Genomic DNA, 17,021 nt, shown 5'->3' with positions numbered 1-17,021 from the left:
TCCTCTATGAATTCATATATATATGTATGTATATATATATATATATATATATATATATATACATATAATATTTGAATGAGAAAGAAGAACTCTCTAATATCACTTGTATATAGTAGCTGTTCTAGGTGTCTTGCAAACATGATTTTATTGAGTCCTCATAACAACTTTATGGCAAATGTTATTATCTCCTGTTTATGAATGAAGGAATAGACTCAAAAGTTTAAGTAACTTGCCTGAGGTGAACTTAAAAGCAACAGAAGTATTAAGCCCAGGTGTGTTTGATTCCAAAATTTTGCTGAGCTTAACAAACACTTACTAAACACCAACCATGTATTCGTGGTTATGTTAGGAACCAAAGGTACAAAAACTTAGCCCCTCCTTTTTAGGAGCTCAGAGTCTAATGAAAAGAAGTCTCACCATCAAAGAAAGTGCATAATTTTTTCCACTCCATCACCTTGCATCCCTCTATCCTGTAAGGTACTGTAGAAAGTACTGTGTACATTAAAAATACCATTAAGAGGCAGTCATCCCAATTTCGTTCCTTTTTATGGCTGAGTATTATTCCATTGTATATATGTACCATATCTTTTTTACCCATTCATCTGTCAATGGACATTTAGGTTGCTTCCATGTCTTGGATATTGTAAATAGTGCTACAATGAACATTGTTCTGAATTATGGTTTTCTCAGGGTATATGCCCAGTAGTGGGACTGTTGGGTCATACGGTAGTTGTCAGTCATAAAGAGTGAAGTAAGTCAGAAAGAGAAAACCAAATATCATATATTAACACATATAGGTGGAATCTAGAAAAATGGTACAGATGAACCTATCTGCAGGGCAGGAATAGAGACGCAGATGTAGAGAAGGGACATGTGGACGTGGTGGGGGGGGCAAAGGGGGATGGGATGAATTGGGAGATTGGGATTGACATATATACACTACCATGTGTAAAACTGATATCTAGTGGGAACCTGCTGTACAGCGCAGGGAGCTCAGTTCGGTGCTCTATGGTGACCTAGATGGGTGGGATGTGGGGGGAGGGAGGTCCAAGAGGTAGGGGATATATGTATACATACAGCTGAACCTTCATTGTACAGCAGAAACTAATACAACATTGTAAAGCAACTATACCCCAATAAAACAAACAAACAAAAAACCAACAAACAAGAAAGAGACAGTCATCTCATTCAAAATGGTTAAGCTGGAGCTAAGATGCACAAAACAACTTGAAATGTAATTGGCCTGCGTATTCTTGCCCTTTTTGTGGAGGAGGGACCCGGCACAATGAACCCAGACTACTGAATTCAATCCTTGCGGTAGCAATATGCCCAGCTTGGGGATGGATCCAGTTGGTTCCTGTCATTAAACATTTGCATCATAAAAGGAACCTAACTTCTACTGAAATGCAGTAAATAGTAAATGACAAATTAACAATCCAACCACAAGTGTTAAAAGAATCTAGAAGTGAAACAGATTACTTTCAGCTGGAATTATCAGGAAAGGCTCATAAAAGAGGTAGGATTTGGCTTGCATTTTGTAGCATAGAAGGATGTGTTTCATGTGAAGTAGAAGGGAAGACAATGATTCCAGGTACAAGAAACATTAGGCACAGCAGTTGAGAAAGGAAAGAACAAGACCGTTCTGGGCTAGAAATAAGACTAGTTCAGTAAAATTAGAGGTAAGGTGCATTTTTAAAGGAAACATCATAAAATAAAGCCTGCATATATTTGTAACTATTTTTGAGCTCCTATACTACACAAAATAATATTAGCTCCCTTTCACTGAGTGCTTTGTATTATGCAAAGCTGGTGAGTCTTATTCTGGCCATATATAGAAACAAATGAGTGAGCAGAAATGAAAAAAATAAAAAACAAAGAAAAAAGGAAGGAAGATAGACAAAAGGAAGGAAGGAGGGAATGAAGGAACGAAGGGAGGGGGAAGGGAGGGGGGAGGGAGAGAGGGAGGAAGGGGGGAAGGGAAATTTTAGAATTAGAAAGCAAACTTGGCAGTGTGCAAATACTACTTAACTAAGCCACGTACCATGGGTAGTGCATAAAGTGGTTTTTGATTTCTGGATTATTGTCTAAAAGAGATGCCATACAAAAACAATTTAGCAAAGTTAGTCAAATGTCTTATGACCCGTTTCCAAATACCCCACCTTTAACAAAATAGAATTTTCCTTTGGCAGTTTCGATTGCCTATGTCTTTTAATGCTGTGCTGACAGTCTTTCCAATGTTCTGTCATCTGGGTATCTGATTAGTGTTCATACTTTATGTTCCTCAACCATCTACCTAATGAGATTACAAAATTCAAGAACACATAGATTTAAAGTTGAAAATACTTGGACTACTAGAAGTTGAGTGCTAGATTTAGTGTCCTTTAGGCTATAAAAAAGTAGAGAAAAATAGGGGAAATCTGGCTGCTAGTACAGGCAATAAAATGTCAATTGATCTTAAAGCACACTGTAGAGGTATTCAGTCATCCTGTTAAAATTAAATTAAGCTCCCCCCCTTTTAATTAAAATCTGTAAAAAAAACTAAGTAAAATTATCACATCAGAGAGCTAGAGAAGAACATGGTGTCCACTTTAATCACTTCTCATTTTGCAGATTTGCAGATATTAACTGATATTCTGGTTGGGCAGAGGATAAAACACCAAACCTTTTTCTCACTAATGAATACAATAGAATGAATACTGTTTTTAACAACCCAAAACACTAGGAACAGAAAACTTTATTTGAACTAGAAAAAGTTAAGAATGTCACCCTTTAAAAATTATAATTTTACTAACAAAATTTTTTACTATAAAGTTTGGCATTCTTGATTTGCTTAAATTATATTGTTGATTGCCATCCCTAACTTTATAATATTTCAATAACATTATTTAGGAAAATATCTGAACATTTTCTCAATACTTCCCATTACACAGTCAAATTTAATCTGCTACATATATATACATGTGTGTATATATATATATATATATGGGTTTTTTTTAATCTTGACTTTAATATTATCGCTACCTTCCTCTTTCTACCCTACAATCCTCTCTGTAATTTTATCTTGTTCTGAACTCTTGGCATTTAGCATTTTCTAACATGCTGAACTGTCCATGGGATACTGAAATGTCTTCAAATGGATCCAGGTTCTACCAATATCCTGATAACAGAGATGTTGCTCGGTTGTATACAGTCCCTCCTCTATGTCCAGCATCAATAAAACAGATGAACACAAAAATTATACAACTAGGGGAAAGGTGAAGATACACCATATTCTAAGATAACCAGAAATAGGGGTTTTTACCCACTGGATCTGTTTAAGTAGAGATATGCACACTGTTAGAAAATTACAACATTCATTAATCCACTCAAAAGAAAAAAGGGAAAAGAAATACTAACTATAGCACTTTTGCTTTAAACACCCCTCTTGACCCTTAAGTGGAGTATTTCGCTCAAACCTGATGGAATATTCCCTTTAAAGCTTTCCTTTATGCTTAAAATTTGGTAACTAACTGATAAAAACATTACCAAAAGAATTTTTGCATACCCATAAAATGTTCTGTGATATTATGAATTTTGTTTTAATCACTTATTTGGCTTATTTCAGGCAGTTTATTTTGAAATGTTAGGAATCTTTGGGGAAAATACTTGACATTAATGGTATTAACAGACTAGCCCAATCTAAGAACTTAGATTAGGTCTGGAAGTTATTAAAAACAAAAAAAGTTTCTTGATAATTTTTCCACTATATTTGTTACTCAGAGAATATTAATTAGGAAAATCAATTCATCTATTACTTTTTTAAGGAAAGTTTAAAATGAGTTTACATGTGCATATGCATGTATTACACATGCCTATTTTTCTTTGCTTTCCATTTCCTTAGCTTTATTTTTTTATATATTAATTCTCTTAGGACATTTCTGGTTATATGTCTGGAAACTTCAGCCACCTAGAAAAAAAGAAGGTTGGGAAATAATGAAAAAAATGTGGTGAAAGAATTCACATAAAAGTTTTGGAGACTTGAAAATGGGAACAACAGACTCAAAAAATTACTGAACTAGAAAAAAATAGGCCTTCCTGGCAGGTGCTTATATAGCAATATACTGATAACTGTGGGATAAAAATAAAGGCACCCAGACATTATTACAGAGTTCTCCTCCAAGAAATCAAACTTCTAATTCAAAGGTAAAGAGAGATTGTGATTCATATTTTTTCTTTCTGCTTTAGACATTAGAAAAAAATTACCAGTTGTAAAAGAAAAATGAAATCTTAAAAATAAATTTAGTTCAATTATTTACTTCAAGTATCTTCTTAGGAATTTCATCCCATTTACTTTTATGCAAATACACACATATACACAGAGGAGGATGTATAATCTGTGTATTGATATATAATGTCAAAACTATATATTATATATTCAATTTATGTCAGTAAGAATCTCATCATTGTCCCTTATATATAGATTTTTTTTCAATAGGTGTCCAAGCAGTGGAAAAAATATAAAAACGACAAGTCAGAGGAGTTTCTTCCAGTGGGACTAATTCAAGTATTTAAGTAGTTTCTGAATATTAGCAATCCAAGAAGTATTAAGTTAAATGTTAAGATTCTGGGAATTGAATTAGAGATTATTTAAGGAAGAGGAGAAATTCTTGTTTAAATTCTTCCCTTTGAATAATTCAATCCATGTTTTTAATAATTCTCATGCAACCAAGATGTCTTCTGGAGTTACCACTAGTATTCACTAATTACTAATAAAATATTCTATTACCTAATTTGCTAGTCCAGGGGATCCTGAAGAGTGTGAAGAAAAACAGTAATTTGGGATTAAAAAACAAATGCATAAGAGTTTCCACTGAGCCGTGATTTGCTCTGAGATTTTTTTCCCTCTTCCAATTACAGGCATTAGCTAAAATCAATACCAATCCATGTTCCATTCCAAAGGTAAAGAGACTGCACTCAATCACTTAAATGAGAATATGCACAGTAATTTTGATTCTTTTCTCCATTAAGATCTAATGATTCTTCTTCAGAAGGAATTTTCAAGTCTGAGCACCACTCACTCCCCACCACTTCTTAGTGTTTCCTCTGCTACTTCCTTAGTGAAACTCATTTTGTGCACCTGGACTATTGCAATATTTCTCTAGGGGACCTCCATCTCTAGCCATTTGTCTCAGCTGGCTACAACCAATTCTCCACATTGCTTTATAACATATATGATCATGTCATTCTTGTGCTCCAAAACTGTCAATAGCATCTGAAAGCCAATTGAACATAGACCCTATTCCTTACTAAAGTATTCCAAGGTCTTCACAAGCTGGGTCTATCTACAAACACTCCTACCATTTTCCACACATGAGACGGGAGATTTTCAGAATTATAGATCTCACAGATTTATAATCTATCTTTTATCTAGCTATAGATATATGCATATATCTATATATGTGTACCCATAAACACATAGTTTCTAAAATAGGTGTCTAAGATAATTGCAAACTTTAAAATTTTTCCAAATTAAGAAAACACAAAATTGACATTTAACATCACCTTTACTTTACAAAAAAAAAAAAATACTTTTTCCCTTCACTTAAATTAACTATGTTTATGAAAGCGCTTCACATTGTTATGTCATTTATTTTTCATATATCACTGCAATAATGATGACTTTGTCATAGATTGGCAGGAGTGTCTGGCAATGACAGGTATTTGGGAATCACTGCACTAGACTAGTCATCATTCCCTAAAAACATACTGATTGATAATATTATGACTCATAGACTTATATTAATTATGAGAATGGTTGAAAACTCAGACGACTGTGTCAGTTAAGGTCTTGGCAGGAAACCAGCACAGTCAGCAGGGATTCTGAAATAACAGGGATGTTTGCAGAAGCAAGGCCAGGGTTAAGGAAATCGACAAGGTATGTTAGGGCATCCAGGGATTAGCAACAGCAGGAAGGGCTGCAGAGAATAATAGGTGGTATCAGAGGTTCAGGGAGGCCTCATGGCATTTTAAAATGAAAGAACCAGAATCCTGATGCCTTAGCAGGGAGCAGAGGAAGAAAACCCTACATCCCTCTCCTCTTTCTGATTGCTAATGCCTCACATTGGTCGATTCAGTGGCAAGTCAGAGGGCAAGGGAATAAGGCTGACAGAGTCAATAAGGATCAAGCCAGTCCTCTGCACAGAATAGGGAAAGAAAGGAGAAAATGGATGGGGTGACATGGGAAGGACAAACGGAGAATAACTAACCAACTAATTTTCTTCCTGTCCTATTTGTAGAAATTTAAGGCAAGCTTCATTTGAATTGCAGTGCCCTCTATTTTGCCATTTTTCTTTAGCTAATTGTGTTAGAGTGCCTATGTTAGAGCAGCGCTTTCCAATTTTTTTTTTACGTTATGGCACTTGTCAGTCAATCAGAGGATTTGGGATGCATACAAACAATTCCGAATTTACGATGGTTCTACTTATGATTGTTTGACTTTAAAATGGTGCAAAAGTGATATGCATTCAGTAGATTCATACTCTGAATTTTGATCTTTTCATGGGCTAGAGATATGTGGTCTGATACTCTCTTATGATGCTGGGCAGCAGCAGTGAGTGACACCTCCCGGTCAGCCATGCAATCATGAGGGTCAACCACCAATACACTGACAACCACTCTGTACCCATACAACCACTCTGGGTTTTCTTTAGTATAGTACAGTGTTCAATAAATGTCATGAGATAGTCAATGCTTTACTATAAAATAGGCTTTGTGTTATATGACTTGCTCAACTGGCTAATATAAGTGGCCTGAGCACATTTAAGGTAGGTGAGGCTAAGCCATAATGTTTGGCAGGTTAGGAGCATTAAATTCATTTTTGATGAACTTAAGATATTTTTAGCTTATGATGGGTTTAATGGGACAACTCCATCGTAAGTTGAGGAAGATCTATAGGTAAAAGTCTTGGTGACAAAAATATTTTTTTGCACTCTCTTTGTACTATGAATAGACATGATTCTACATATTAAATTTATATGAAACTTCCCAACAATTAAAACTGAATTTTTTAAATTGGAAAATTAAGCTTGCTTTCGTAATTTTTTTTAGTATTGTTTTTTATGCTTGAAATGGTCAGTCACAATTCCTGATCAAGACCTTAACAAAGTTCTCTTCATAATCTTGAGTCACCATTGACTAGAAATGTTGTTGATAAAATAGGTAAAACCATTTTTATAGGTTTTTAAAATTTATAAGGAATGAGATTATATTTAAAGAAAAGCTCTTTTTTCTTTTCTTATGAAGGCAATATGTTAAACATATACTATGATGATGAAAATAAATTTCAAGTCCAAAAAACAATTCAAATCACTTGTTCCAAAGTTTTAATGAAGTTCTAATTTTCAGAGTACACATGCAATGTCAGGGCAGTCCTTCTACTGCTAGCTTTGAGGCCACTTAAAGTCACATCCACTGCAAATGGAAAGGAGTGTCTCAAATTTGTGAAAACAGAGATTTGGAGCCATCATCCAGATCTGTGCCCACAAGGAGATCTCATCCTCTAACCCTTCCTCCAACACCTTCCTCTGAACTCACTAGGGTTTGCCCTGTCCTTGTGGACATCTAGAATTCCTCCAGTAACTTCTTGATGGGCTGCACTATACACTCACTCTAGACACTGAGTAGATGCCCAGGTGGCAGAGCATGTCCAAAGAAGGACTGAAGAATGGTTATCAGATCTCTCATTATGTCAGTAATGACTCCAGCCTCCCAGACTTCATTCATATGCCCCAAGGCCAAAGGAGATTAATATTTCAGACATACGATTGTAACCTTTACTGCACTGATTGGGAAGCTCAAGACCCAGAAAAAACATTTGCGTAGTTATAGTCAGTTACCTTTATGAAAACAATTCCAAAGGGTAAAAAGATCAACATTGTTGGGGTTTTTTTTTCTTATCAGGTATACAAATTTAATATTTTTGAGATTTGGTATGAGGTTCTACAATCTGATCAGGGACTAGTTATAATAACATAGGATGCAGGACAAGGCCATTTGTTCCTGGAAACTTAATTGTCAGATTACCCTATACCTGTCCAACGTCCTCTGTCCATTATAATTCATTTGATGATTTCTCCCCTTCGTAAGGGAAATAAGTAAAACAAAGAAATTTTGATTTTGTAGAAGGAACACCCAATAAGATCTATAGTCACCTCTAAGAAATATAGTTTGCATTGTCACAAAAAAATGGCAAATATGTTTGCAAAGTTCCTATAAGAAATCTCTCTTCAAAAGTTGTGCCATATATATGTGTTAGCATACGGTATTTGTCTCTCTCTTTCTGACTTACTTCACTCTGTATGACAGACTCTAGGTCTATCCACCTCATTACAAATAGCTCAATTTCGTCTCTTTTTATGGCTGAGTAATATTCCATTGTATATATGTGCCACATCTTCTTTATCCATTCATCTGATGATGGACACTTAGGTTGTTTCCATCTCTGGGCTATTGTAAATAGAGCTGCAATGAACATTTTGGTAGATAGCTAGTGGGAAGCAGCCGCATAGCACAGGGAGATCAGCTCGGTGCTTTGTGACCGCCTGGAGGGGTGGGATAGGGAGGGTGGGAGGGAGGGAGATGCAAGCGGGAAGAGATATGGGAATATATGTATACATATAACTGATTCATTTTGTTGTGAAGCTGAAACTAACATACCATTGTAAAGCAATTATACTCCAATAAAGATGTTAAAAAAAAAAAAAAAAGTTGTGCCAGCTTGCTATTTATTGTTGCTACTAAAGAACACAGAGAGACCTACTCTTACTCCAGTCTTGAATGAAGTAACAGAGTTAGGATCAGGTGTAATCATTGCCCATAGTATTTGCCCTCGGAGTGATTGTAAAAAAGTCAAAGCACTTTCCTTCCATGAAAAAGATTCTGGAATGAGACAAAAACCCTTCAGGTCCACCCTGCCTGAAGATGTAGAGTCCAGGTCTGCTTGTTCATATAGAAAAATATTATTTCAACAAGCAGAGGGCTGAAATAAGTGTGTCAATATAGTATTGAAATAAGTGTGTGAATATAATATTGTTCAAAGTAAAATAAAGGGACATCAGAATACTTTGTTTTCATTGGTCTCCCAGTTCCATAGTGTCCTATAATTTCCGACTTAATGCATATCTTAAAATAACTAAAAAATTAGACCTAAACTAGAGCATGGAATGAACTCGATTTTTCAAGTCTTACTACTCCATTGGAAAAGACTGCAATAAAAACGTCTCAGGACCAACAGTGAATATTGCAGCATCAAGCTGTATGTTTCTTTGCTAAAATTTTCTCTACCTCTGACCATAGGGTGTTGGTGGTTGCTCTTTTATATTAGGGAGGAGTACAATTTGGAGAAGACATGGGAAGATGTACACTTCGGAGGCTTATATAACAACAATAGCCAATGTTTACTGAGTGTTTATATGCACCACATACCACACAATGTTCTAAAGGGCTGGTATTAGTTGGGTGCATTTAGTTGAAAGCAATAGAAAATGAAACTTGCAAGAAAAAAAATTGGTAATATATAGGATTATAATCTTAAACAGGGTTAGTTTGAGAGTTGTCTTAATACAATGTATTCCTTGTGATTATGAGATTCTATTGGCTCAGGGAAGAAGAGGGCTATGGTAGCTTTGGGCCTCATATAAATATACAACATCAAGAGGAAGAAACAATCTCTTAAGCATGCTTGATACCCAGCTTGTATACAACTACATTGTCTAATATGACTATCTCTTCATATTGGTGAATGTGCATGATCTACCAACTCTGAAAAGAAAAGTAATCATCTAGGCCTAACTGATTGGAATTGATTCATCTGGCCACTTCTGAACAAATGTGTCATTAGAAAATGCTGAAGATTGGTTCAAGATGGCGGAGTAGAAGGATGTACGCTCACTCCCTCTTGCGAGAGCACTGGAATCACAACTAACTGCTGAACAATCATCAACAGAAAGACACTGGAATTCACCAGAAAAGATACCCAACAACCAAAGACAAAGGAGAAGCCACAGTGAGATGGTAGGAGGGGTGCAATCACAATAAAATCAAATCCCATAACTATTGGGTGGGTGACTCACAAACTGGAGAACACTTATACCACAGAAGTCCACCTACTGGAGTGAAGGTTCTGAGCCCCACGTCAGGCTTCCCAACCTGGTTCTGAGCTCCACGTCAGGCTTCCCAACGGGAGGAGGAATTCCTAGAGAATCAGACTTTGAAGGCTAGCAGGATTTGACTACAGGACGTTGACAGGACTGGGGGAAACAGACTCTCCACTCTTGGAGGGCACACACAAAGTAGTGTGCGCATCGGGACCCAGAGGAAGGAGCAGTGACCCCATAGGAGATAGAACCAGACCTACCTGCTAGTGTTGGAGGGTCTCCCGAAATCTGGCCTTTCAGTCTCTGTCCTAATTTACTGTATCCCAGAAATTTAGGAATCATAATGAAGATATGGGAGATTCGTACTAGTATTTGTAGCACACGCTATACAGGTTAACATCCTTATGTTATTTTTCTCACTTGCATTTTCCTGTATTTCATGATAGTTTAAGGCCTAACTGAAGTATCAGTCCTTTGTAAAGCCTTCCTTGAACTCTCCTGTCAATTTATATCTGGTCTCTCATAGCATCATTCTTAGAATTTTTTAAACACATAAAATCTGAATTGCACTATAGTTCAGTGTTTTTGTGCCCCTTCCACCCCTGCCTCAAGAATGTAGGTTTCTTGAAGCAAAGGACCTTGTCATAATCATTTTTTCAATCCCTAATACTTTACATGTAGTAGAAGCTTAATAAATGATCATTTTATTTTGTTGATTAAATGGAACATTGAGGAAAAGCTCCAAACCCTAGGCTTTTCTTTCTTCTAAAGGGGAAAATTTCACAGACATTGTGTTCATTTAATGAAAATAAGCGAATGTGAAATATGCATAAATTTACATATTATAATGCCCAAGCAGGGATTTTAGCTAAAATTTTTTTTTTTTAGCTAAAATTTTTAAAAAGTGGAAAGATCTGAAACTAATCTGCACAATTCCTGCCATAAGGTCTCACTCCCATCCCGACCTGAAGGCAGATTTTTTGGACTTTTTCACCTCCTTGAACGGATTGGGCTCTCTCAACTCAGGTACCTGTAAATTAACTGTTCCCTTGACCTTGAAAACGTTTTTCAACATTCATCTTTGGGCTTTCAGGAGAAAGTCAGTTTCTTACAGCGGGAGGCCTTCCCCATCACCTAAGTCTTGGAGATCCACCTTCTTTATAGCCTCCTATCACATTTGAGGTTATTTGTTTAATTTTGCTCTTAAATGCTAGGAAATGAACTTCTCCACCAGGACAAGGACAACATCTATTTATTTACAAATAAATCCCTAGTATCTTACACTATGTGACATAATAAGTGCTCAATTTAAGAATAAATTGTTGAAGCCTGTGCATTTGCTAAAAGTAGACTGCACATTTGGCTCAAAGTTTCTAGTATCCAACACAAAGATAAAATCAAGTAACCGCTACAGACCAACTGAGAGTTTAGGCTAAGTGATAAATATCAGATCTTAAAACTGAATTAACAGCATGAACACCACTGCTTTATTCATTTTTTTTAAAAGTTAATAAATGAAAAATGACTCTTCCTGTTAAATTTGTTTCTCTTCTCCTTTTTGTTAAAGCAAAACAAAACAAAACACCAGTTCCGACTACTCATTAGAATACTTTTGCTTGGTGTCTTTAAGACTGGAAACAAACTCAGCTCAAATGACTTATTGTGTCATCAACTTCAGTAGATTAGAAATTGTTGTAGGTTTCTGAACAAAACCCCTACAGGTTGGCAGATAAACATCTGTAGAACACATAAATTTGTGAATAATCCAGATAACATTCCAGAAGTAGATTCTTCTTCCCCCTCCCCTTCCCACAATCTTTAGACAAGCATTTGTTTTTGTTATATGCAGTTAAATGCCACTTAGTTCAATTAGTTGTTTGTGTGAAATAAGAGTCAATTAAGTTATTCTGCCTTGAGAATTACAAAAACAAAACAAAAAACCATAATGAAACTTTGAAATAAAATTTAAGTTCCTTTACTATTTTAATAAACTATTAATCTTTAAGTTTCAGGATTCAAGTTCTAAAGGATTCAAGTTCTAATAATGAAAGGATAAGGTCAAGGCCCAGACTTTAGCATAGTGTCTGGTATTAATTAATTGAAGGTCAGTACCTTTCTACTAAACTGAATTGAACCAAAATTTTTATTTAACTACATTTTGTTATATGCAACAGCCCGTGTCTGGCTTTCCCCAATTACGATAAACCTTAACACAGATTCACTCACGCAAAACTCAGGAAACTTCTACTAGAGATGCTTATAAAGCGAAAGGAAGCACGGAGACCTCCGTAACTAACAGCATCTCCCACGTGGCTCCGGGAATTGTCTAATCCTAGCCCTCCCTTTATTCTCCCTCCCGTATGAGCCTCCTCGATAGCTACGGCAAAAGTAAAACCAAGAGCACTTTCCCGGGGCTTACATTTCTCGGAGTGCAGGTACCCGGATTAAAGCCGCTGTCAGATTGACAGGGATTTTACCCAATAGCGTTGCAGAGAGGCGTATCGTTTCACCAACACGCCAATCAAGCACGCAGAGAGTAGCCGGCTCCAAGGTGAAGGCGGAAGTAAGGCCCTAGCGCGCTCAATGGAACCGCTCTTGCAGCACCTGGAGCGGTTCTCCGAGGTTCTGGCTGTCTCCCGCACGACCCACGTCAGCACCTGGGACCCCGTGACCGTGCGCAGGGCCCTACAGTGGGCTCGCTACCTGCGCCACATCCACAAGCGCTTTGGCCGCCATGCCCGCATTAGCAAGGCGCTGGAGCGGCGACTGCAAAACCAGTGGAAGCAGCAGGGCGACTCTGGGCCTGCTCCAGCCCCGGGGTTGGCAAACTTCCAGGCCTTGGGGCTCTGCGACCAGCTGCTGTCCCTGCGACTGCTGGCGAACCCGGCCCTCGGGGATGCCTCCTTTCACTACCTGCTGCAGCAGCTCTTTCCCGGCCCTGGCATCCCGGACGCCGAGGAGGAGTCTCTCCAAGGCAGCCTGGCCCGCCTCGCCCGCCGCCGGGCCGCTCTTCACATGCTGCGCTTCAACGCCTATGGAGAGAACCCGGCCCTTCAGGAGGACCCACTGATGAAGACCCAGGCGGAGCTGCTGCTGAGGCGTCTGCAGGAGGTGGGGGAGGCCGATGCAGGGGGCCCTGGTAGGCTTCTCAGCAGCCTGTGGGAGCGCTCGCCCCAGAACAACTTCCTGAAGGTGGTAGCGGCCGCGCTGTTGCTGCCGCCGTCGTCTCCCCGGCACCAAGAAGAGGAATTGAAACTAGGCAGCCCCAAAACTCCGGGAGAGGAGGGTCAAGAGCTGCTTCGCTGGCTTCTGGGGAAATCGGATGTCATGGTTGCTTTTTGCCGCAGCCTCCCAGCCGGGCTTTTAACTTTGGTGGCGGGGCGCCATCCAGAGCTCTCCCGGGTCTATCTGGGCCTGCTAACAGACTGGGGTCGACAGCTGCACTACAGCCTTCAGAAAGGCCTTTGGATTGGAACTGAATCCCAGGATGTGCCCTGGGAGGAGCTGTTGAGCAGGTTTCAAAGCCTCTGTCAGGCCCCTCCACCTCTGAAATATGAAGTTTTTACTGCCCTGAAGTCCTGTAAGGCTCAAGATGGAGATTTCGAAGTCCCTGGTCTTAGCATCTGGACAGACCTGTTGCTGTCTCTTGGGAGTAGTGCGTGATATTGCATTTGGGCAGAGACAAGTTCTCAGCCTAGGCCCCAGTTCTCTATGGGCAACGTTCTGTAACTGAGCAATCGAATATACGGTTTACAAAATTAAAATCCCAGTGTTCTCGCCAAATGTCCTGTACTTTGATGTGTCCAAAATATTATTGTAGGTCCTAATATATAATAGGTGTAATTGTAACTTAATTACAGATATGTAAGTAACTGGCTTGTAGTGCCATGGATTTTCTGTTTAGAGGAGGTAACATTGGAAATATCCTACCTAAAGCCATGGAGTTAATAGTTTGCATTCTAGAAGGCGCATTTCTAATAACGTTGAAAAGATATGTGCTTGTCAAAGAAAATGCAGCTTTAAAGTGACAAACAAGACACCTTTTCTAATATTATTAATGCCTTACTTTTGCAGGTTTTTCTTGGGTTTTTTTTAAATCCCCAGAAGTGATTTCTCTAACCAACAACACTTGCTGTCAGAAATGGTTTGGAAAGCCAACTGGCCTAGTTGGACTTTAAACCCTGGACTTTGGCCTTGTTAACCTAATGTTCTAACCAATTAACCAGCGTCAACATGTATTAAAATTGTGTTATTCAGAAATTTTGTTTCTCATTTCTGTGCATTGAAAGATCATACAGTAATTTAAAGCATTGACTTAAGAAAAAATTTTACAGCATGGTAAATACAAATATATGCCTTTGGAATATTAATTTAGCATTTGATGGTAAAAGAAAAACTTCTGAATTAGTGCTGCTTCTGCCATTGACTAGGTTAATAAATCACAACCTTGGTGTTACAGTTGCCTCATGTTGAATGAAGTGTTGAGACTAAAATAGTCAAATTCTCCCACTTTGTCCTTGTTGGCTGCCCTATGGGGACAGTTTAGAATATTTGTTTAGTGTGTGTAGGAACCTAATTTTGTGAGTTTACCCAGATGCTCCACTACCAGCAGAGTGATTACCAATCACCAAACTTAAGAATGATTTATTCATTTTTATTAGGGGGAATATAACTTTCTGTTCATCAAGATTTTTTTTTCCATAACCAAGTTAGTTGGTTGCAAGATTCTTCTAATTCCAGAAATGGAATTAGAGCAAAAGGAGTTGTATAATCTTGTAGAATTTTTTATTCTATAGTGAAACCTGGAGTAAACTACTGTTCTGCTAGCAAGTACACTTTTCCAGATGATCCTGGGTTAACACAAGCAAGTTTGTATTTCCTGTGGTTTGATTCCTTTTTCTAGCTCTCATCCATGTAGACCATCTTTTAGATTTAATTTGCCATTAATGCAGGAAGAAAGGCAATTCCTTCTGTTAGTTACCTGAAAGTCTTTTTTCAGGAAGCATAACCCAATGAAGAGTTCTGCCCACACAAGTCATAATATTGACCCATAAACCTAAGTCCCATAACCCTAACCTTTAGCTTTAAAGAATGACAGTTTGTAAACTTATTTCCCTATTTCTGCTGCAACATTGCACATTCTTTTTCAAGATAAAATGGTAAAAATTGTTATAGACTTCAGTAAAAAAAAATTTTAAATCTATTTTTATACTCACCATATCTTATTTTAGGCTCCATGCTATGTTCATTGCATAGATAACCATATTTAATCTTCACATCAAGACTGTATTGTTATAAATCAAGATACAAGCTAAAGAAGATTAACTACAATGCCCAAGGGCACACAGAAAATAAGCAACATGAGAGCAGAAGCCAATCTGTTATTTTTTTCCCCCAGAGCCTAGCACAGTGCCTGCCATGTGGTAGATACTCCAAATGTTTGAATAAATGAAGCCAGGATTAGAACCTTAATCTATATTCTTAACAACAGTAAAATTTTTTTTTTTTTTGACCATGCCACGTGGCTTGCGGGATCTTAATTCCCAGAGGAGGGATCGAACCTGGGCCCAGCAGTGAAAGTCCCGAGTCCTAACTACTGGACCAGCAGGGAATTCCTCTTAATCTGTATTCTTTATCTTGTTTTAAACAAGGTTAAAGACTTGAAGAGGTGTTATTGAATATAGAAATCTTACTATCACTCTGAATCTATAGGAAGAGAGAAAAAATGAGAGGAAGAAATGGGAAATTGAATAAATAAATTCAAGATTCTTATGAGCCAGCAGATAAAATGACTGCATGTGCCTGTTGTTTTTTGTTAGTATTAGTTGAGGACAAATATCTCAATGCTTTCTGAAAACTTCCCTTGGACTGAGTGTATATCTATTGAGTATATTAGAATGTTTTAAATCTAAATGCCGTTGTCCATGTGCTGGCTGCTTATTAAGGTTCTGATTCTAATGGAAAATGTGTAAGATTTGGCTTTGAGTACATAAATAAGGCTATGCATTTGTATGGTGTCATACAGTATACAAAGTTTTGCAATTAAATCATCTTAGCAGAACCTCTTAATATAACTGTAAGACAGGATAATGTGCTGTGAACTTCAAGTTTTATTAAGGAGTTGTGACTACAGGTAGTGATTTGTCCAGTATTTATATGACTCTTGAGTGGTAAGGTCACCAAGGATATGGATCTTTTCTAACTTACATTCACTCCACAAATCTTTTCTAGGGAGGTAGATTGCTGATTTGAAAACCAATACTGTATTAAAAAATTTTAAATGTCTGTATCATCAATGTATACTCTAACAGGGACTGGCACATGGGAGAAATTATATTTATCAAATATGGTTTAAATTTGGGTTATTATCTACTACTATAACTTTTACCTAGTTATTTCACTGTAGGAATCAGAGTTCATTTATCTATGAAACAGAAAAATTCCACCCTTTTGAACTGCTTAGCACAATTAAAAGATAAAATGATAATGCATATGAAAATGATGTCAGAAATTATAAACAGGCCGATTCATCTATTTTCTCTTCTTTAAATTGATAAACATATAAATAAATGTAAAATATGATTCACACAATGAATTAGTATTTATGAAAAGCAACCATACCTGAAGGTGTAATAAGAACTGAGACTCATCATTAAGATTTGACCATTAAAATAAATTTGAAATAAAATGAGGAGTTTAATATTTTAATACACTTTTATTGGATAAATAATATGGTAACAATATTAAAGGAATACCCTATCGCATTGGCACTATTTTCATTTTTGTGTATTCCTATCCATCTTTTGGTCACGTGTCTGCTATTTCCATACCTGTAATTAATGTATATAACATCTCTAGATTTTATCAAGTTATCAAATATTTTTATGT

The 17,021-nt window shown here is 37.3% G+C and overlaps 2 protein-coding genes across 13 annotated transcripts in view; one reads left to right on the top strand and one right to left on the bottom strand.

The window, feature by feature from the left end:
• Nucleotides 1-13,185, bottom strand: part of GAS2 (growth arrest specific 2) — a 153,633-nt gene extending 140,448 nt beyond the window's left edge. For 7 of the 12 annotated variants that reach the window (XR_012333486.1, XM_073808698.1, XM_073808705.1 and 4 more), the window contains exon 1: nt 12,553-12,612. The gene's annotated coding sequence lies outside the window, so the exon portion shown is untranslated. Of the gene's footprint in view, nt 1-12,552; nt 12,685-13,046 lie in introns of those variants that run through there. The other 5 variants (XM_073808700.1, XM_073808711.1, XM_073808710.1 and 2 more) reach the window with 3 other exon arrangements.
• On the top strand, nt 12,680-14,589 carry FANCF (FA complementation group F). Its single transcript, XM_004323233.4, has one exon. The coding sequence runs from the start codon at nt 12,717-12,719 to the stop codon at nt 13,794-13,796; it is 1,080 nt and encodes a 359-aa protein (XP_004323281.1). The 5' UTR covers nt 12,680-12,716; the 3' UTR covers nt 13,797-14,589.
• Nucleotides 14,590-17,021: the final 2,432 nt, after the last annotated feature.

The sequence above is a fragment of the Tursiops truncatus genome, chromosome 8 (genome assembly GCF_011762595.2).
Source record: "Tursiops truncatus isolate mTurTru1 chromosome 8, mTurTru1.mat.Y, whole genome shotgun sequence".
NCBI lineage: Eukaryota > Metazoa > Chordata > Mammalia > Artiodactyla > Delphinidae > Tursiops > Tursiops truncatus.
Note: the sequence above shows the minus strand (reverse complement) of the source record. Positions and strands in the feature narration are given on the sequence as shown.

Bases quoted from the DNA above. Each gene is read 5' to 3' on its own strand.
- FANCF (XM_004323233.4), top strand. From the start codon at position 12,717: ATGGAACCGCTCTTGCAGCACCTGGAGCGGTTCTCCGAGGTTCTGGCT.